This window comes from Cheilinus undulatus, linkage group 23 (genome assembly GCF_018320785.1).
Source record: "Cheilinus undulatus linkage group 23, ASM1832078v1, whole genome shotgun sequence".
Lineage (NCBI taxonomy): Eukaryota > Metazoa > Chordata > Actinopteri > Labriformes > Labridae > Cheilinus > Cheilinus undulatus.
This window is the reverse complement of record NC_054887.1, coordinates 27,786,877-27,800,272: the sequence shown is the minus strand read 5'-3', so window position 1 is coordinate 27,800,272 and position 13,396 is coordinate 27,786,877. Positions and strand designations below refer to the sequence as shown.

General features: G+C 40.9%; 1 protein-coding gene across 1 annotated transcript in view; it reads right to left on the bottom strand.

Annotated features, from left to right (window-relative positions):
* The window catches only part of LOC121505638, a 93,411-nt gene that overhangs the window by 26,767 nt on the left and 53,248 nt on the right, over nucleotides 1-13,396 (bottom strand). Inside the window, exon 10 of the mRNA XM_041781106.1 lies at nucleotides 9,549-9,749. Coding sequence (XP_041637040.1) covers nucleotides 9,549-9,749 — 201 coding nt within the window. The remainder of the gene's footprint in view (nucleotides 1-9,548; nucleotides 9,750-13,396) is intronic.

Genomic DNA, 13,396 nt, shown 5'->3' with positions numbered 1-13,396 from the left:
TTTGTTCTTTAAAAAAAATACAAAAAAAACCAAACAATAAATAAAGAGTTTTAAAAAACCTGTCTATATAAATGTGTGCAGGCATTGACATTTCAAAAACACAGAAAGTTTGAGTCTGACTGGGAAATGCACAGCTGAGTTATGCACAACTTCCTGTTTGTCAAAAAATCTGCAAATTTGAGGGCTTGCCACAGCCACGCCTTTTGACTAATAGAAATTTCCTATGGGGCTTTTCATCATTAAGGTCTCTTTTAGCTCTGTACCAAAGTACAAGTCAATTGTATGAAATCCTTTAGACTAGTATCATCAAGTTTGACCCCTCAGAGCCAAACCATTTTGCACATTTATTTAAAATTAAGGTTCTTGTTAGAAAGACCTTCCTTTAGCTTTACCTTTACAAGCCTTCCAGAGCCGGCTGCTGAGAAGCACCCCACAGAATGATGCTGCCACTACCATGCTTCACAGCGTGGAAGGTGTATTTGGTGTATAAATGTAGGTCAAACTACCTTTGGACACTATTCCATAAAAGTATGAAAGGTGGCACTTGCGAGGCAATTCCTGGAGGCCATTTTTGAAACCTATATTAACCTTGCATTTTTCAGACCGTTTAGTTGTGTGATAATTTTTGCACGGCTCTAAGCATGCTCAGTGCTGCAAAAATGAGCCAACGTGGGAAATATAAGAAAACTCGACTGGTTTCATTAAGGCTCTTGCACCACTTGGTGCTCAGGTCCTAACAATTAGTTTAATTTGGTCAATTACAAAGGAATCTGAAAATCACTGTTTTTCCTGCTAATCTCACAGATCCTAAATTTTGATCATTAAGTCATTGGAAAATATGCAATTAACAAATCAAGAGAGAAGTAGTCCAATTTTCCATTGACCTATCTTTTATATTAATTATTTTTCGCCATTGGCTTCACCTTTAAGTCTTGAAAGCCTCGTCCTTTTTTATATACAGTATTTAATGGTACACCAACACTTAGTGAGCCTTACTTATGTCACAAAAAATTGACTTTTCAGAACAGAATTTGGCATCCTGATGTGGTTTCTTCTCGAGTGGGTACTCCACTGTGAAAGCGGGTGACAGTATTTGGCAGCGTTCCCCCCTCAGGCCGTTGTTGCTCCATGAACACGCGACTCCTCCCCCTCACTTTCTCCAAAAAAAGACTGAGGAGTGAGCGTGTTTATGTGCGCTGAGGGGGGTTAAAGCTCCGCTTGGAAAACAAACAAAGACACACGTAGCGGCCACACTCCTGTCTCTGGCTGCACGCCATCGGCCTCACCACAAAACCACAACTTACGCTTTCTGCTCACACTCTAACACACACGCCTACGCCCAATCAGATCCACACTGATACGTCCCTGGAGTCCAAATCATCTGCTGTATGACAACATCAGATCTCCTGAGATAACCTCACAAAGAAAAATCATCTGCTATTATTGTCCTGCCGCTCCTTGACATTGTGCCATTAATAAGGCCATTGTGGGGCACGCTCTCTGTTTGGACACCATATAATAGACTCTTTGACAGATTGACTTTGCTCTCTCTCCCTCTACCCTTTCCTTTTCTCTCTGTCTTGAATGAAGCGGGCATATTCCACGCCGCTGCTCATCAATAGGTGAGCTGTTTGTTTGCCCACTCCTTCTGGACTGATGGTAAATACATAGAGGTATTCCAGACCGAAGGCTGAGCAAACACGGGTTACATAAAGGCACTGTACCCGAACATCCTCCTGCACAGACTTTAACAAACACCTCACGTCTCTCTTCCAAGTGAGTGTTCGCTTTATCTTTATTTTTTTTGCTTCATTCAGGGTTTGAAAACAACAATTAAGCCGCGGATCTCCAACCACAGGTACGCCACGGTAATAAAAGATGCTGCCGGTGGTTGCACTGGTGGGTGGGGTCAAAGCCAGGCTGGCTTCAAGGCCGCCAGGTGTTCAGTATCAACACTGACATTCATCAGAGTCCCCACACTCAGGATAACAGGCGCTAGCTGCTGCTCTGTGGAAACACAAAGGAGAGGACAGCTACTTGACATCAGTGCCAGCCTCTCCACGTACTTACAGTCTGTTCATGAAGAGCTGTCCAACATGGTCATAAAACAATCAGAGGCCAGGGTTTGCAGAAGACTTGGCATGTACAAATGAGGACATCACATTTGGGTTTTCTACAAAATAGTCCTAACTTCTGCTGTTAGAATATTTTTAGATCATTTTCTGGCATGCCCATCCAAGTTTAGGTAATTGGCTTTCTATCAAATTTTTATGAGTTTCATCTGAAGTCGTGGGGTTAAATTGCATTCACATTTGGTATTTTTATGTAAGTTTGGGCAAATTATTGGTGAATGTTTGGAAAATTAATTGGAATTTCTCTTTCCTTTTTTGATTGGGGGCTGTCTTTGAAATTTTAAAGAATTTTCATTAAATTTCAGGGGATTTGTTTAGGTGTTTGGAAAAATGGCTTAGGAATTTTCAGGCATTTTCATGGAATTTTGGGAAATTGATGTACATTTTTATTAAATGTCATTTTATTGGTTATTTTTGGGGGTGTCCTTTGGAATACTCCCAAATTTTCATGGAAGTTCCAGGTTCCAATTTGTCTGGATTTCTTTTTTTGCAATTTGATAAGAAATTTTGAGGCATTTTCATGGAAAATTAATGTTTGGGCCTTTGATTGGGTAATTTGTAACTTTTTCTCTTACCTTGAATTGACATTTTAATCAAACTCATACTCCAGAAGATATATTTGCAAGTAGCAGCATCACAGTAGTTCATTTTATCCTCCAACTTTGCAAGCCTTCCAGGTCCGGCTGCTGAGAAGCATCCCCACAGCATGATGGTTCCACCACCATCCTTCACAGTGGGGATGGTGTGTTTGCGGTGATGTGCCAAATATAGCTTCTTGTTTGATGGCTAAAATGCACCATTTTCATCTCATCAGACCAAAAGCCTTTCTTCCACTTTACCAGTCTCCCACATGCCTTTTGGTGAAGTCTAGTCCAGTTTTAATCTGAGTTTTCTTTAACAGTGGCTTCTCTTTGCCACTCTCCCATAAAGCTTTGACTGGTGAAGAATCTGGGCAACAGCTGTTGTATGCAGAGTCTCTCCCATCTCAACTGCTGAAGCTTGTAACTCTTTCAGAGTAGTCATAGATGTCTTGGTTCTTGCACGCTCACACAGTTTGTGAGGACGTCCTGATCTAGGCAGATTTACACGTGTCATATTCCTTCCATTTCTTGATTATAGCTTTAGTTGAACTCTGAGGGATGTTCACTTCCTTGCAATGTTTTTACATCCATCCCCTGACTTACCCTTTTCAATAACATTTTCTCTGAGTTGCTTTGAGTGTTCTTCTGTCTTCATGGTGTAATGGTAGCCAGGAATATTGATAACAAGTGACTGGACCTTCCAGACACGTGTCTTTAGACTAAATTCACTTAAGACACATTCACTGCTCTTAGGTGATCACTTGACTGACTAATAGTCACTATTAAAAAGTGACTATTAGTCAGTCACTTTAAAGAGTGAATATTTGTGCCATTACTTATTTTACCCTACATATTTTTTGCCACTTTTATTCTCCTCTTTAGCACCACTGGTAGTTCATAATACAACATCTACAGCTAACTGATGACAACACAGAGGGTCACAGGGTTGAGTGGATGGATGGAGGCCGAGTACAGAAAGTTAAAGGTGTGTTTTTTGTGGGAGATGTGTCCAGAGAAGGAGGGGGGGATTCTCTATTTTGGGCATTCTTGGCAAGTTGTCAGAATTGGACAAAAAAAGGAGACAATTATGACCAGTTAGGCCTTTTCAGAGCCTAATGAGGAGCTGCAGATACAAGTGTCAGGACAAGGGCTAGCCAACACACGCATGCAAGCACAATACACACTAGTTTGCACACAAAAGGCATCGTGCATGTGTGTCTGTTTGTAAGGAAGAACACACCACAAAACAAAAGGAGCCTGGCGGATATTCAGGAGTGAAAAATGACATATTGTACCGGGACACACTTTGCAAACTAACCCCACCCACAAACATGAGCATCTAGGACAGAATGTCTCTATAAAACACATCGTGTATACAACATTCAACACTGAATTACTATCAAGTATGAATTAATGGAATGTTCTTTATTTGTATAGAGTGCTTACCGATGGATTAATAAGCCATCTACAGTGCCTTTAAAAAGTATTCACCTCCTTGGATGTTCTACCTTTTTACTGATTTTAAAAATCAATCATGGTCAATATAATTTGGCTATTTTGAAACAAAAAAGATCCTCAAACTGATGTCAGTTTGCGGGGTAAGATAAGTGATTGCATAAATATTTACCCCCTTTAAAGTGACTGACCTAATTCAATAGAGGTCCATCCAGTTGTTGCTAGTAGTCTCACAATTAGTGAAATAGGATCACCTGAGTGCAGTACTCAGTGAGTGGAGTACAAAGACAACTGTGTATGGACGCTCCAGTCACTGGTTCGTCAGTCCTCCCGGCTACTATTACACCATGAAGACAAAAGGACACTCCAAGTACATCAAAGAAAAGCTTATTAAAAAATGTAATGCAGGGGGTGGATACTACAACATTGCAAGGAACTGAACATCCCCCAAGGGTTCAATTAAATCCATCATCAAGAAATGGAAGGAATATGACATGTGTAAATCTGCCTAGATCAGACGTTCTCACAAACTGATTGAGCGTGCAAGGAGATGAGTGAGAGAGGCCACCAAGACAACTATGACTATTCTGAAGGAGTTACAAGCTTCAGCAGCTGAGATGGGAGAGACTCTGCATACAACAACTGTTGCCCAGATTCCTTACCAGTCAAAGCTTTATGGGAGAGTGGCAAAGAGAAAGACACTATTAAAGAACACTCAGATTAAATCTGAACTAGAGTTCACCAAAAGGCATGTGGGAGACTCCATGGTAAAGTGGAAGAAAGTTCTTTGGTCTGGTAAAATGAAAATGGTGACACGGGACGGTGCACATCATCACAAACACACCATCCCTGCAGTAGTGGCAGCATCATGCTGTGGGGATGCTTCTCAGCAGCTGGCCCTGGAAGGCTTGTAAAGGAGTAGGGTCAAATGAATATACGAAAATCCTGGAAGACAATCTTATTCAGTATTCATGAAAACTACAGTTTAGGGCAGTGGTTCTCAACTGGTGGTCGGGACCCAAATGTGGGTCGCGGAGCAACTTTCAGCGGGTCGCGACTTGGTGTCTGAAAAAAATTGAGGCAAAAGTCCTGAAGCACTGCATTGATACCTATCACACTGCCATGTTTTACTGTGAAATTGGGTAAATCAAATTTTATTTTGATAAATATTTCAACTAATTAATCTCCTCTTTTTGCAATAAATGGCTACTTTTCCCATGATAATGAAGTAATTTCACAACTTCTCTGGAAAAGTTGCAAAAATTGACACATGATGATGGGGAAAGAGGGTATAAAATTTATCAGTTTTATCCCTTTTCCTTTTTTATATCAGGTGTTCTGGCCCAATCGTGCTCCAAACTGCAACATATTTAATTAAATAAACGTGTTGTAGAAAATGTTTTGGGAAGTTGGGTCGTGATCTGTCGTAAGACAGACTGGTGGGTCGTGATGCTGGACCAGTTGAGAACCATGGGTTTAGGAGACGATTTATTTCCAGCAAGGCAATGACCCGCATATAGAGAAAGCTACACAGACATGGTTTAAAGACAACTAGGTGAATGTCATAGAGACTCAGTGCTGTGATTGCAACCAAAGGTGCTTCTACTAAATACTGACTTGAAGGGGGGGGAATATTTATGCAGTTATTTATTTTACATAACATATTTTTATCTAATTTACATTACATCGTAGAAATCTACTTTTACTTTCACATTAAAGAGGGCTTTTTTTGCAAATTTTTTTTTTGTAAAAAAAAGCAAAATTATGTTGACCAAGATTGATCTAAAAAATAAATAAAAGGGTAAAACATCAAGGGGTGAATACTTATTTATGGCACTTTATAACCTTACTCGGTAGCACATTTTCTAATGTTTTGTTGTGTAGGCAATGCAATGTTGATGCTTGTATTATGTAATTTTTGCTAACTAAGCTAACATTAACTTCCATTTGACATAAATGCTGGCCACAAAAGGTAGTCAAACTGCAAGATATTTTCAATAGTTTCAGGGATAAGAATTTTTCTCCAGACTAGTAACAGTAACCAAAGAGGTTGGGGGTTGGCAAAGGATCAAGTTTCACAGAACTGTTTTGTTGTGATACTACCATTGATGTAGGCCATGTGTGTTGTTTTGTATTAAGTGTCACCCTGTAATTCACAACCGTCAAACTAACATTTTGCAGCTTACACCAGTGTCCTTCTCTCTTTCGTATAAAAATAAAATCTGAATCAAACACACATACAGCCTAAATCCATCCTCCTGTACCTAAACAAAAGCTCTCCATCCTTCAGTAATAACCTTTTGGAATAATAAGAATAGTGCGACCAGCTGCAGAGTTCTTCATCCTGCCTGATTACGGCCTGAACAAACCGGTCCAATCAGTCCTATTCATGTGTTCCAGCACTCACAGGACAACTCTGACCTGCCTGACCTCTGCAGGGGGCCAGACCCTCCAGCCTTGACCTTAGGTGTGGATGCTCATTGTTCGACCCAGCAGCCTCAGCGCTCTCACAAAGGCTGGGACGCCAGAAATTAGGCACTTTAGGGAAACTGGAGAACTCCTGGCTAAACTCCTGTTTGAAAAAAAAGGCAATTCTAAAAATCAAGTGCTGTAATTGAGGAGAAATTTTTAGAGTCGAGAGGTGTGTTGGTAAATGCGTCAGGTGTTTTGTTTTCCTGCATTGTCTATTGTGTGAATGGGAGGCAGAGAAGAGGGTTTGAACACAAAGATTTAGTCAGCTTTTAGAGGTAAGAATGCTGGACAAGTAAACAGTTTTTTTTTTTTTTTTTAAATAACGCCAAAAAAAAAAAGAAAAAAAAATTCTCATAAAATTTTCATTAGCTGCTCCATGCAGGACCCCCCTTTAAACCTCTACATGGTGTCAAATGAATTCCTAATGATAGTAAACAATTATCCTGACATTTTCAGACCTATTTACTTATTATTTAAATCCAGGTCCCTAAAAACCAACCACGGCCATTAAACTTATCCAATGGCTAGTTTCAACTTCCAACTCTTGTGGCTTCTCATTCCGCATAGTATAAAGATGGCTGTTGTCGTCATTTGTTGTTAAAAAAAAAAAAAAAAGCTTCAGTGATGCTTATTCAATTTCTTTTGGCATTCATAACCTATCAAAATGAAATTTCCAGGAAGACAATTGGGCCTTGTACTTCAAGGAGTTCAATGTACAGTTATTAAAGGTGTGCATTGTGCATGAAGTATAGGTCTTAAATTACTTTCACTGATTAAGACATATCTGCATGTAAATAATGATGGATACCTTACTGTTTAGTCCAACCATTGCTCCCACAGCTTATTTACCTGATGTTATACTTTCTGTTTTCTTTAAATGCACAGTTATGAAGTTATGAGGAAGAAAGTGGTTAAAAAGTGGCACCAAACCCCGGCAGTCTAGTCTGTGATATTATGTATGCTGAGCAGTGACACAGTGAAGATGAAGCGCCAACTAACACAGCAAATTAAAGGAATTTTCAACTGGGTGAGTGATGACTTTTCTGTACTTGCTTTGATCGCATTCGTCCATCCATCCATTAAATCGCTGAGAAGTCATTCCAGTCAAACCAGGGCTCAATCAGGTTTATTCACTGAATAGTACCGCTGTTTCTTTACACGCAGTATCATGACCAAACAGGGAGAGAAGCAGTTACAAAATAGCAGCACCTAGGTTTGCACCTATATGTATCCCAGCATGCTTTGAGCATGGAAGCAGCCGCTTACATCGGTAGCAGCCAACCTCTTGGATGGAGATTGGGTAAAAAAGATGTCTTATATGCCAGATATATTAAGGTTGTCCTGTTGTTTTTCCATGTTACCCGATAAATCAGTTTTTTTCTTTATCCTAGGGTCTGAATTTTAATCTTTATTGCATATGTATTTTTTTCTATTTATCTATAATCTAAGTAAGTACATGAAGACAAGTGTTTCTTCTGCAACTGAATATTGGAAGTCATAAACACATGTCCACTTCATCCAACTTTAAACTTTTGTGTGGTAAATATTTGGAGATCCTTGGGCCACTAAAGCTGTAGCTAAATAACACATACAGTGAGCTTAAAAAGTGTTCAGACCCCCTTCACTTTTTAAAAAATTTTACTGTTACAGTCTGATGCTACAGTCATTTAAATTCATATTTCTCTGATAAATCTATACTCAGTTCCCGTTATGACAAAGTGAAAACAGAATTTTAGACATTATTGAAAATAGATTCAAAAGAAAAAAATTGAAATATTACATTGACATAAGTATTCAGACCCTTTACTCAGTAGTTAGTTGAAGCAGCTTTGGCAGCAATTATAGCCTCCAGTCTTTCTTTTAATATGATGCAACAAGCTTTGCACACCTGGACTGGGGGATTTTCTTTGCAAATGTGGACAGTCAGTAGACAGCTATTTTCAGGTCTTGCAAGAGATGTTCCACAAGGTCAGGGCTCTGGCTGGCTGGGCCACAGAGTTGTCCCTAGGCCATTCCGGAGCACTGTGGGAACGGGTTTTCATGGAGGATATCTCTGTTATTTGCTCCATTCACAGCTTTCTTCAACCCTGCTGCTAAAAGCCCCTCAACGGCATGATGCTGCCACCACCATGCTTCTTTGTTAAGATGGTAAAGATGGTATTAGTCAGCTCATGAGCGCTGCCTGATTTCCTCCAAACATAATGTTTAGAATTAAGGCCAAACAGTTCAATCTTGGTTTCATCAGACCTGAGAATCTTGTTTCTCACAGTCTTTCAGGTGCTTTTTTTGCAAACTCCAAGATGGCTTTCATGGCTTCCATCTAGCCACTCTGCCATAAAGCCCAGACTGATGGTGGAAACTTTGTCCTCTCTCCACACAGGACCTCTGGAGCTCAGTCAGAGTGACCATCAGGTTCTTGTTCTGAGGCTCTTCTCCCCTTGATTGCCCAGTTTGGCCAGGTGACCAGCTCTCGAAAGAGTCCTGGTAGTGCCAAACTTATTCTGTTTGAGAATTACAGCGGCTACTGTGTTCTTGGGAACTGTCAGTGCAGCCAAAAATGTTTGTAGCCTTCCTCTTATTTGTGCCTTGCAATAATCCTGTCTCTGCAGGCAGTTCCTCTGACCTGGTGGCTTGGTTTTTGCTCTGATATGCATTGCCAGCTGTGAGGTGTGTGCCTTTCCAAATCATGTCTAATCGATTTAATTTAGCACAGGTGGACTCCAATCAAGGTGTAGAAACATCTCAGCAATGGTCAATAGAAATGGGAGGTGAATTTCCAGTGTTTTTACAAATGTGATAACTCAGGTCTTTAATTTTCAACAAACTTGCAAAAATTTCTAAAACTCTGAAAATGGTCTACTTTTGCTTGAAATAAAACAAACCAAATCTTTTAGGATATTAAACTCACAGTCATCAAAGTTGGAGCGACCTTTGCTGCTTTTCTCCTGATGGCGTGAGTCGTCCTGCAGTTTGGAGAGCATGCTCAGCGCCTTTGTTTTCCTCTCTTCTTCCTCACCATGGTCAGGCCTTCTTCCTCCTGTTGGCGACTCAGTTTGGTCCCTCCATCCTCGATAATCAGCCTCCTCCTCTTCTTCATCTCCACTAGAACCTGTAGAAGTGAAATTCATCATAAATATGAGTAATGGGGTCTTTTAGGGCATCTAAAATGTCATTATCATTTCATTTATCAAGATTACTAAACATCAAAATAAAGGCTGATATCCATGGTCATCTATGTAGAAGTAGCCACTTAATAAAGAGCACTAAAACCCATTTCTGTTCCTCTTATAAACACTCATTCTCATCACATTGTTCTCCTAAATGCCACAGTCACATCTCCTTCAGTCCTTTCAGCACTCACTAAGCAGCGGACGCTCTCCCTGAACCTTAAACAGCCGTCCATTTTGTCTCTGACCGGCCAATTAAGGCTCCCATTATCCCTGAACATAAAGTCCACAGAATACACTTCGGTGCTGAGACAAAGCTCGCCATCAATGCAGATTTGAGCTTAAGTAAAGCTCCGATTGTCTACTAACACAGTTTTGGAGCCTTTTCTTCTACTTTTGGAGTGTTCCTTGTGTAAGAACATGAGCCATGATTTACATTTGAAACATTCTGAGATGCTTTTATTCATTCCACACAGAAAGCTTGACCAGTCGAGGAGCTGACAGGCAGCAGATTTATCAAACGTGGTGTCGTGAATTCATTTGTCCCGTCAGTGAGCGTGCAGAGGTCAGCAGCTCAGATTGATGGAGCCGTGTCTCATTTGACGGGCCGTCTTCCACCACGCTGAACACAATCACACGCTGCTGTTGGCCTGTGTCCTGCTCAAGCCTCAATGTCACCGAAACAGATGACAGGACGGGGAATTTATTCATCTTTAGAGCACAGAATTTATCATTTCCTGTACTTTTTCATATGCAACATAAACCAAATGTCCAGAATACCTGCAGTGACATTATGATGAATACGTGGACATAATGACTTTCCAAAATCTAAACTTTTTATTTAAATGCATCACACATTCAATGAAACCTCAGTGGAATTTTACAGCTGATTGCATCTTCTGTATGAACTGATTTACCTCTAAAATATCAAAATATACCACACATGTTCCATCCTCCTTTGAGATGATGGCTGTCAATACTAACTAGACAATATAAAGCATTAGTAAATATTCAATTCATCATTTGAAGAAGCATTCTTAATGGCCTGATATGTCATTTATACACCCTTTATTGATGCATCAGTAAAAGGGTTAGGCTAGGATCAGTGTTGTTGTGACTAATACTTCACTAATGGATCAGTTAAGCTTTCATAGACCTTTTGCATCTGATGCAGTCTTTTCCTTCCAGCCCTGCCTCACCTGGATGGCAAAAAGGGTCAATAACTCACTGGATGCTGGAACTAAATTAACACTCCTGTTGACAAATTCACTATGGTTATTCATGTAGTGCACATTTTGTACGAGGAAAGTTTAGAAAGCTTGAAATGTCAGCATTAGACTCCTTCAAGTCATTTTATGCAGTGTATAACAGCATTTTCAATTGCAAAGTCTCATTTGTAGCAAGCATTTTGAATTGACTTGTTTAGACTGGCAAATATCAGCATTATGGTTCCCAACCTGGGGTCCCGGAACCCCCAGAACAGGTGCCAAAATTAGATTTGCAAATATTGAGTAAATGCATTGTGGAGCTAACCTTGCAAAGCAGATGGATACAACTGTTTCCTTGTTTCTCACTGGCGAATCCATCTTGTAAAGCTCCCATCTGAACCGTTTGGGCCCGGTTAGAAAGTGACAGGACCAATCAGCGACAAGGGGCAGTACTGTCAGATGCAGCAGAATCGTAACATAAACAAGCAGCAGCAAGAGCTGGTGCAGTTATGGAGGAAGAAATTAGCGTGAATGCTGCTTAAGCGCCAGTTTTATCAGAACTTTACAACTTTTCTTCGTTAAAAGAAGAACAAAGAACAGCAGTGAGTTTTTTCCTTTTCAAAAACGACAAAAGTCGAGTACTTATATGCCTGCAGTCGCCATGTTTCGCATTACTCCTCAGTAGCTGCGCATGCACAGCTCGATAGTGGCTACGTCACGTGTTTTGCTGCTCTGATTGGCCTGTAGAGATGTTACAGACAGAATATTCACCAAATCACACTACGAGTTTTCTTCAAATCCTCTGCCTTTTCTCAAATGTTCCCTATTGAAGCTTTCCCTGATGGATGTGTGAAACAAATCCATCTGACGTGTCAGATTATTGTGAAGCAGTTATTAAGTTGTTTATACAAAGGTCTTTCGATAAGAAAAGCATGCACAGGCCTTTTTTGGGGTTTTATAAGTGAAACAATTAAAATCTATGTTGATTTTTGACAGCTGTCTGTCACTTTTTCTAGGTACATGTAGGGGGACGCCAGGGAAAAATGGTTGGGAAACACTGTATCACTGAGCTGAGAAGCTCAAGGCAGGCGGTGAAAGCTTCCAGTGGTTGCTGCTCTCATTTGCTCCATATGGAAAACAGGCATCATCCCAACCGACTGGAAGAGGGGCATTTTTGTTCCAGTCTGGAAGGGGAAGGGTGATGTGTGAGAGTGTAACAACTAAAGGGGTACTACAGTTCTCTTGGGTCCCTGCACTGATGCTGCTGAACAGGATCAGTGATCTGCTACTCTAACGGCATGAACAGTGGGGCTTTACACCTAAAAGATCTATGGTAGACCGCATCCTGGCACTTTAGGTCCTCACTGAGCACTTTCAGAATTCAGTAGATGGTTGCTTGCAGCTTATGTTGACTTCTGGAAGGCGTTTGACTTGGTGAGTAGAGATGCCCTCTGGAGGATTCTGGAGCTCTTTGGGATCCCATATTTGCTTGGGAGGGCTATGAGGTGTGATGGCTCCACCTCTGACTTCTTCTCAATTGATTATGGAAGGAAGCACGGGTGCATCTTTGGCTCTTCAGTTCCTGTATAGACTGGATAGTGGGGCAGGTAGCACAGGTAGTGAACTGAGTCAGGTGAGAGCATCGAAGACTTGGACTCAGGCATTGGGTGATGGGTCCGCTGGGCAAGGCGGTATTATGCTCACGGTATCTGAGCATGCAGACAAAACTCAGAGTCCTATGGCTCTCCCGGTCTTACTAAACTCTCGTGAGGCCTGGATGGACTCCTTCGTGACAACTTCTCTTTGGCGATCTTTGGGTTTCTTTGCAAGAATGTGTCTCTAATGCTGAAGTGCTCAGAGGAATGGGGATGGGACAGCTGCAAAATACGTGAACAGCAGCCTGATCCAGCTCAGTGCATACTGGGTGCCCAGGACCTAGTGGGCTGGTCCAGATGCCAGGGGCAGCCCCGCGTGTCATGGAGGAGGCAGCTAGGAGGATACCTAGGCCTGGCACTGGCCTGGATGATGGCCATCAGGAAGTCAGAGCAGAAAAGAACCAAGGCTGATGCAGGGAAGTGCACATTTTAAAAATATATATGAGTACAAATAAAAAGTACATTTCAGAGCCTGTACTTTTTCACTTTATTTGAGTAGAATCAATACTTCTATTTTTACTTTTTTAGTAGTATCTTTATTTCTACCTAAGTGAAGATGGCGTACTTTAGCCAACTCTGATGCTCATTCAAGGCAAGTTTTGAGCTTTTATGAGGACAAAGATATTTTAGGTTATGTAGTGTGAATGGATGAGATTACTTTTGAAAATGGATAAGGAAAATCTGTTTTATATGCCATGTAACAGGCCTCAAGAGAGTTTGCAGCAG